Source organism: Solanum pennellii, chromosome 8, assembly GCF_001406875.1.
Source record: "Solanum pennellii chromosome 8, SPENNV200".
NCBI lineage: Eukaryota > Viridiplantae > Streptophyta > Magnoliopsida > Solanales > Solanaceae > Solanum > Solanum pennellii.
The window spans coordinates 62,787,107-62,796,964 of NC_028644.1; the positions used below are offsets into that span (position 1 = coordinate 62,787,107).

Genomic DNA, 9,858 nt, shown 5'->3' on the forward strand with positions numbered 1-9,858 from the left:
TTCATATCACGATATAAAATCACATAACCAAATGCCTACTTAATTCAATTGTTTATTTATATTAAACTTTTCATAAAATATTTACTAATATTAGATTTAAAACTTAATTATTTTTATTTGAAGTTGTTATTCTAAAAAACACAACTCATAAAGTAGAACTCACAAAATAAATAGTGCTACGTGAGCTGAAAAGGTGTAGAAAATTATTTATAAAATAAATTCAGGAAAGAAATAGGACCTTAGTATAATATAAATGTGTCTCTGAGATTTCGGACATAAGTTGGGAATTACTTTGTACAGTTTTCCAAAATAAAAAAGAAAAAATAGCTGGAAAAGAAGAACCAGATGATTTCTTTTGTGTCTGATAATTTAACAGACAAAAGAGAAAAAATCAGATCCCAAGTTGTGTTTGTGTTGTTAGCTAACCTCCAAAATATTGGCTGTGTTTCAGCATAGAGCCAAAAGTATTGCCATTATAGCACATGGCTGTTACATTCTTTTTCCACCTTCTTTATGATAATAATAAATAATAATAAAACTTATATGATGGTTAACTTCAATTTAATTAGAGATAATGAAAGGTTTAACCATAATTCTCATTTTAGTTTCCAAATAAATGTTGCCTAGGTAGATCAAACTAATAAATGAAGTACATCTTTATTAAAGGAGTTAAATTTAATCCTACTTTGAGTGCTTTACCATAATGCCTTCCTAAATATTCTTACTCCCCAAAATAGTCGTGGGATATGTTTCGTTTTTCGAGAGTTGATTTTGATTAATTTTTTATATTTAGTTAAGATTTAGATTTTTAAAAATTACACTATCTGGATATGAATTATAATTGCTTAATCAATTGACAACTCAACATTTTTGTGCATAGTATTTATGTATTTATCTCGACTAATTTAGATTCGAATCTCATAATACCTCATTAAACGAAAACCCTACAACCAAAATTTTTTTCTTTTATCTTCAAAACTCAAATCAAAATTCTCTGATTAATAAATGAAAAAAAATCGATTTATCTCACTTCGATCCTCAACGATGATAAGTGACAACTCTACTAATGTGATGAGATATTATAATAATGGACTTTAGACAACGACAATACTAATGTTCAAGAAATGTCTTCGAAGGTCTCTTCTCTTGTTTTTAAACCGTGTCCTTAGCCCTACACGTTTTCTTTATAATTTAGAGTGTTCGATACGAACGAAAATATCAAGCTCACTTATTTTTTTAAATTGGCTCTCACTACTTTTAAGTGTCGCTCAATTAGAATTATGCATTAATTAGTTACAAGGAAGTTCATGTATTGTTTTATGTATATATTAGTTACACAAAGTTTAGTTATTATAAATAATGTCTAGTATAGAATCAAACAAAAATATTTTCATTATTACTTATATTATACATTTATTAGTTATACATATCTTTAAATTTCAAATCAAATACATATTAATTTTATACATTAATGACTTACCTCCTAAACTATTTAACATAATATGTACAGTATTACTTTTACAAAATTTAATACCTTCCTAACTCACTTTCAAAACTAGCTAACAAACTACCCAATTATGATATATGGTGCTTAAGAATGGTGGGTAATTAGTGAATATTTGTAAAGTTGCAAATTTTATTTAGTTTGGGTTACCCACATCTTGTAACAAACTCCAAATACATTCACAATGACATGCAGAAGGAGGCTAATTGTTGAATCAATAATTAAAATATTAAGGGGATTTTTAATTATTTTTTTAGAAAAAAAGATGGGGTAGGAGAAAGGGAAATAAAAAAGATAATTATAAAAATCAAATTCATACTAACAAGATAAAGTTCAAATAGTCAACTAGCTAAGCTAAAATTTTCCGACAAAGGAGAATTATATAATCATATAAAGAAGGATGAAAAGCAGACTAAAAAAAGAGATGAGAGAGACAAAATTCGTCTACGCATAACCACAACTCACATAACTTATATTAGTTAAATATTATAGAGGATGATTATTAAGAAAGTCTAAATTGGCATAGTGAAGTAGGGGTTTGCACTAGTCGGATTAAACCGATTGCATAACCAAATCAAATTAAACCGAACTTTTATTTGGATTGGTTCATTGATTTTTCGGATTGGTTTTGAATTAATAAATTACTCTGTTTGATTATTTTATTTGGTTCCGAATTTAAAAAAATAAAAACAGAAAAATAAAAAAAATCGATTTATTTATATATATATAACCACTTTTATCCTTTTTTTGTTATTGTCTTTCATGATGATTGCGTTTATATTTTATGTTTAAACATCTATAATAGGTATATTTATAAGTATCGTGTTTTAAGTTTTACTTATAATTTATATGAGAATGTATATTTAAGGGATTAAATATTATTACTTTGATTATGTTATTAATTATCGACATAACCGAATAACTAAACCAAAAAAAAAAAGCCAAACCGAATAAAGGAAAAGCAAACCAAATCAAATTTATTTTGGATCGTATTGGATTACACTTTTACAAAATCAAAAATCAAAATATTCAAATCGACTCGTGCAAAACCAAATCAAAAGACCGAATGCACACCCCTATAGTGAAGAATATTAGTTGTTTACAAATTAATTAGTTTTACGTTTATAGCATAATTGTTGAAGACATTTCACCTCGATCAATTATGGGATGTATGGTTTCTTTATATGACTCGAAAAATATTCATTTTCTGAGTTAGCTTTTGAGATTGAGTTACGTTTAAAATTTCATATTTTTTACATGGTATATATCATAGCAAGACTCATATCTCAATTCTCGATCATAATGTTGAACCTCATATTATCATTATTCACACAAGAGATGTTCAATCTTGAACGTGAGAAAGGTACTGAAGTAGTCTCGCATATCGATCAATAACGAGATCAGTACTAATCTTTTTATCTATCTTGATTAATATATTCTCATAACCTTTTGCACTTATTCTGAAGTTTGAGTCAGACCTAAGATCCGTCGTATATGCTTAAATTTACCCTTAATTATAATAAACCCAAGACATAGAAATAAAAACTAAAAGAAAAGAAACACTCAAACTATCACATAGGTTATCCCTTCACATTTTCCAATCTATAAATACCCTTTACCTCTTACATTATTATTCACTCATCACTTAACCAAAAACCACAATGGCTTCCAAACACATTTCCCTTACTATTTTCCTTTGCTTTAACCTTTTCTTTGCCTTAGTTTCTAGTTGTGGCACTTGTCCTAAACCTAAACCAAAACCAAAACCCTCATGTCCACCACCACCTTATTACCCTAAAGAAACTTGTCCAATTGATACACTTAAATTAGGTGTTTGTGCTGATGTTCTTGGATTAGTAAATGTTGTTGTTGGCTCACCACCAGTAACTCCTTGTTGTAGTCTTCTATCTGGACTTGCTAATGCTGAAGCTGCTCTTTGTCTTTGTACTGCTCTTAAGGCTAATGTTTTGGGAATTAACCTTAATCTCCCTATTTCACTTAGTTTGCTTCTTAATGTTTGCTCTAAAGAAGCTCCTGCTGGCTTTCAATGCTCTTAATTAAATTAATTTTGTCAAGATTTAATTAAGTTTTGTCATTTGAGGTTGAGGGGTGTGAAAGACATTATATTAATTTACTTTGAGATGGTTGGTTTGGTTTGATTTGAAGATTATATTATTGTAATATCTAAGACATTATGTTGATATGTGTCATGTTCAAGTTTATGTTGTATGATTATTATTGTTACTTATATGTTATATAAAAGTTTACTTTGAGTTTGAGAGTTTAATTTTCATTAAGAGTGTGAGAAATGAATGAGTCTTAGATTTTTCTTGTCGTTAATCAGAGATTTTGAGTTCAAATGTCAAAGTTAAAAAAAAAAAAAGATTCATGACAAGGATTATTTTTACTTAATATTATGCTTTGCACGATATACATTTAATTTAATCGAAATAATAAATTTTATTTTACTGAATTGCTTAACACTATAAATTATTATTCTTTAGATTTGTAGATATTGCATTTTTGAGTTTACTCTCATTCCCTCTTAAGTGATTTTCTAGCCTTTTTAATTTGTCTCAAAAACAAGCAAATTTTATTTATTATTTTAAGAAGCCAAGAAGGTATTAGTCTTTTTTTTTTTCTTCCAAAAATCATCATATTAAAGATTCTTTTAGTAAATTTATCTTTTTGTTTTCTTACTACTATGACATGAGCTGGAAATATCTTTTTTCTATTTATTTTTTTTTTGTTTGGGGAAGTTATTATGACTCATTTTAATTTATTAAGGTAATATGGAGCAACATAAAGGATACTAATTTTATTGCATGATGCTAATGTAAATTCATTAAATCGAAATGCTTCTTAGTGTTTAGATTTTTAACCTTGACAAATCCAATATTCATCGATTTAATAATAAAATTATATCCATTTTACTAAACACTACTGAATTAAACCAACTTTACATAGTTTCAATTGGCTTGTCATTATATTTTGTCTACCCATTGAATATTTATTAACAACTAGTTGGCTTCTAGTACTACTATTTCTTATTGAAAAATATATTTTTGGGATTATGACATTTTAGAATGTATTAAGTGATTTTCACCATCGAGTATTTTAAGTATTTAATTGTGTCTAATCAATGTCAATATCATTCTTGGAAAAATATAATAATGTAGTAAAATTAAAGCTGGGAACTATAGAACCAACTTTCTTTTTTCTAAAATGACTTTTTCTGTATTTTTCTGTATCATCGTTTGTCACTAGGGACACCTAACATAATCAGATGAGTGAGGGGTATCGGGTGTCTCCGGGTTCACGTGAAATCATGTTTCTTTCGAGATTATATATAATAATATTATATTTTTTTTAAAAAAAATATTAAAATATAAATGTGTAAATCCACACTCGAGTATTACATAATGCCATAATAATTGGATGCATCTATCTACGTGAGGTTAGAAATTTTTTATATTTATCTTGTTTTATTTTTCTTTACAAAATTAGATAACACTTTTTTAAGTGATAATTGGTAGCACTTTTGGCATTTTAATTTATATATATATATATTAAATTTGGATCAATAATATAAATTTATAACGGTTTTCAGTAGTAAAATCTAAATGTCGAATCGATTGATGTTTATAATAATGCAGTATTCATCATCTCAAATTTCTGAATACGCCTTTGAATGTGACAATAATAATGCATATTACGTGCGTACCCTTCGCGGTGTCAAATGGTGGGTTGGATTGAAACAAGGCATGTTAAAATAGATTGGCCTAATAATAAGCAGGTCATTAACCCGCCCAATAGTTATTTGAGTTGAAATCGATTCAAAATCAAATAATACCTTAATTCATCCTTACTTTATGACTATAAAACATATTAAATTAAATAATATCTTTTTGAAAAATCTTTAGATAAAATTTCTCATAATTCAGTGTTAATAAATTGAGGATATAATAGGAAGAAAATAATTTTTTTTTTTCCTTGATTTGTCAAAAATGACAAGTAAGAAGGAAAATTAAATTAGAAATATTTAACCAGTAAAAAGGGACGAAGGAAGTATTAAGTGTGATTCATATGTATCTGAAATACATAATTATTTCATTTGCTTTTCTTCCATCTCGCTCGTCTCCCTATTTTAGTGTATCGGATAGCAAAAACATGTATCTAAATGTATCTTTCTCAATATATAATGAAAAACATTTAAATGATGATATTATACATAATTATTTTAAAATATAGATAAAACTAAAATATGTAATATTGATATGACCTAAAGATGCCCGTGACTCAATTTTGGATTCTTCCATGACCTATCATTCTCTACTTTTAATATTTGCAAAATGTCAGAAGTATACCACATATCAACCTTCTCTTATTTATTTTTATATAATTTTTAAAAAAGAAAGTTTTTTAGTTTCTATTTTCTAGTCAAACATTTACATAAACAACTCTTTTAGCGTAAAAATAGATTTTACATCAAATTAATTAGGTACTAATTTTGCCAAATCTATAATCAAAATACTAGTTATGTCCCTAATCTTGTATACGTGAAGTATATGTAGGTGGGACGCCGGGTTAATTTGGTTATAAAATATGATTATAACGTATTGAAAATCTCTCTCTAAAATTCATGTTAATTATGGAGAAAAAAACATAATTAATCGTTAGCAAGAGAAAATAATAAAATACTACTTGTTTCTAAAAAAGATGTTTACTTTATACTACTCGAAGATCGTATAGATCGAAATTTAGAGTGATATTAGAATGAAATGATTGGTACGCCTACAAGTGGTGACACTTCAAAAGAATGGACACATTTTTATTGTGTTTGGATTGACATGGTCAAATAAAAGATTCAAATTTATGTCTTATTATTTTCACTAATTAATACTTGTATCAATGAAATAGGAGTACTATATAATTCATACTTGTGTTTGGATTAATTAATTACAAATATTTAGAATATATTTTGATTTTTTTATCATTGGAAAAGTATATTAACATATATATGAACATAATCAAAGGAGGCAAAGTTCATGAACCCTACAAATGGTTATCGCATTGCACTTCTTATAAATTTTTCATAGTCTAATAAAGAGAGGGTAGGGAAGTGAGTTTCTCACCGAATCAAAAATAATTTTTAGTGGTAATTAATTAATGACAATTAATAGCTTAATTATTGTAAATACATTTTCTTAAGTAATTTCTTGTGACGATTACATTTTAGCATTAATATAACTAAAGCTTATAACTATATTGAATCTCATGACAATTAACTAATTCGATAAAAGATTTAACTCTCGTTATTAATATTATATTTCTACCGGTACAAGCTATTTTTGTTTTAGTGTCTTCTAATATTGCTATGTACGAAAAGAAAAATATTATGGTATACATGAATATTATGCTATAATAGCAATCTATTAAATTTATCCTTATTTTTACATGCTCTTCTAGTTTTAAAGTTTTCTAATTTAATTTTACTGCTTATCATTTTCGTAAAAGTTAGATTGAATCTCATGTTATTTGGGATAAGCTTATTTTTGAAAGCAGAACACTATAATTAATATTATTTGAGAGATTTCTGATCTTTTTTTTTCACCTTTTGTGTGTGCCGTCTATAGATTTATCCTGCAACTTTACAAAGAAACATTTTTTAGGAGGTAAAATTGATTCTTGACTTAATATATTTAATTTATATTAAAAAGTAAAATTTAAAATTATAATGGGCAACTTTCACATATAGCAAATATAAAATTTATATTTATATATTATAGCAAAGTTTGCATAATTGCGCTCCAAAGCAAACTTATATACGTACAATTGAAGCGAATTGTATAAAACGAGAAAGAGAGAAATTATATACAATTTCAATTTGTATAAAATGAGAAAGGCAAAAGAGACTTAGACAGGGAAATATTTGTATTGTATAATTATAAGTGTATAGGACAAAGATATATGTATTTGCATGCGTTTATACAATTTTCTCTCGCTTTATACAATTAGAAACACAATTTATACAATTCTATTGCATAAAGCGAGAGATGCGAGCGACAGGAATAAGCGAGCGGGAGAGGGAGAGGGAGAGTGGCGAGCGAGAATATGAGGGAGAAAGGGACTGACAAACAGTTTGTTATGGAACACAAATAAATCAGGGTAGCTACTATATTTATTTTATATTATTAGTTTGGCAAACATCCATATATGTTCAAAAAAAAATAGCTATGTTTTATTTTTTTCATGTTATATGGATATAATTTGACTATAAACAGCAAACTTAATTATATGCAAATAAATATTTTTTTTAGATATTTAATATAATAAATAAATATTAAATAGGAAAGTAATTATAATTGAATGCGTAAATAATTATGGCAGACACATCCGTGATCTTTTTCCATGTTTACCATCATCATGTTTTTTTCTTTCATCAATATTCATAAATCACATATTTTCTGCCCCCACCCCCTAAATTCATTCAAATTCAAGATACTTCAAATCACTGCAGGAGCGATTTTTGTGATTTTGTATCCATCAGGTACTTATTAATTACATATTTATCTCGTACTTATACAGTTTGATACCCACAAATTGCATTTTTTTGCTCGTTTGTCTAATGTATCCATACTTATACAGTTTGATACCCACAAATTGTATCTTTTTGCTCGTTTGTATAAAGTATCCATATTTTTACTTAACAACAGTGTTGAAATGTATCTATGTTTATATACATACATACTTGTAGTATTATACAAGCACAAGTTAAAATATTGATTTACGAAGACAATTATATCTAGATATATAAGTAATATATCTAAGATAAAAAGTTGAAACGAGAATACAAGTATAGTTATGTCCAACGTATTTATTTTTGTGTTTAACAACAATGTATTCATTGTATTTATATCGGTGTATTCATTTTTTGCTTAATATCTAGTGTATCTATTGTCATGTAGTTCACCTATTCAAAATCGGAATACTTAACCTTCATTCACAAATTCAACAAGTTGCTTACAACAATAACTTGAATTAACAAAAAAAAATATAAATACCTTTACGACGATAAAATAAGAAATATGGAGACAACAAGAAAATTGAGTATGATGTATCACAATTTTTGTTAAACTGCTAAAGAATACGATCTGATATGTCATTAAATAATTAATTTTTAATTATAAAGTTAATTATGAGAAGTTGCTCATTGTATGGACGTAATGTAAGGATAAGGGATTATATTTAGAGTCAATTCCTTTTTTAGTTTTTTGTACTTAAAGATATATTAATGTATAAACAAAAAAAATAAAACTATACAAAAATACAACTAAAAAGTGATATAAATTATAAATAATAGTCATTTATTATAAATAACATACTTATAACTATTGATATTCATTAACCCTATAAATGTAGTTATTTTTATAAGTTGCTCTTATAAATAAGGAGTTCGAATCACAACTTTCATGAACTATTTAGCCCACTTTGGGCCTAATTTAAGCTCTTTTGTTGGGCCTCTATGTGGCAGCTCAATAACTGGGACTCATGAGGTCCTCACATTTCCTTTTTTTTTCTCTTAAGTTTGAATTTGAAGGTTAAAAATCATAAATATAGAAGAAAAAAATTATTGAAATATACATCTTATATTTTTCTTATTTCTAATTTTCTCTTCTATTTCTATAACTCCTCATTTCTCTAATAGATCTGAGCTACATATTATTGTATTTGAGCCAGTATTTAATGTATCCGCGCTATATATTATGTATCCGATTTATTTTATAATCTATCCGACTAGTTTTTAATGTATCTGAGTTACATATTATGTAAGAGCTACATGCATTATATCCTGTTTATGTTATAATATATCCGAGCTACATATTAATATATTCGATTTATTTTATAATCTATCCGAACTAATTTTTAATGTATCTGAGTTACATATTATGAATCAGAGCTACATACATTATATCCATTTTATGTTATAATGTATCCGAGCGGCATATTAATGTATCCGATTTGTGTTACTTTTTAAGGGATTAATATAATTACAAATTAAAAAGGAATAAATTATAATTTCATATTAAAACTATGTGATTGCTAAAATTTATCTAATATATAATAAGGTAATTTTATTTACATTAAATATAACCAATTTTTTATTTATGTAGACAAATAGCCCAAATTAGCGGTATATCTACGTGCAATAAAAATTATTTTCAATAAAATAGTCATGCATATGCGATGTATCAATATGTATATATATAATATTGTGTAGATATTATATAAAAACCGTATACTCTTGTGTAGATGAAGCAATGTATAATTACATATCAGAGATGTATAAACAT

At 26.4% G+C, this 9,858-nt stretch overlaps 1 protein-coding gene across 1 annotated transcript; it reads left to right on the forward strand.

Moving 5' to 3' along the window:
* Positions 1-3,123: 3,123 nt before the first annotated feature.
* Positions 3,124-3,791, forward strand: LOC107029031 (14 kDa proline-rich protein DC2.15-like). Its single transcript, XM_015230322.2, has one exon. The coding sequence runs from the start codon at positions 3,166-3,168 to the stop codon at positions 3,559-3,561; it is 396 nt and encodes a 131-aa protein (XP_015085808.1). The 5' UTR covers positions 3,124-3,165; the 3' UTR covers positions 3,562-3,791.
* The last annotated feature ends 6,067 nt before the right edge of the window (positions 3,792-9,858 follow it).

What these genes read in the sequence shown, in the direction of transcription:
- LOC107029031 (XM_015230322.2), top strand. Translation starts at nt 3,166, where the DNA reads ATGGCTTCCAAACACATTTCCCTTACTATTTTCCTTTGCTTTAACCTT.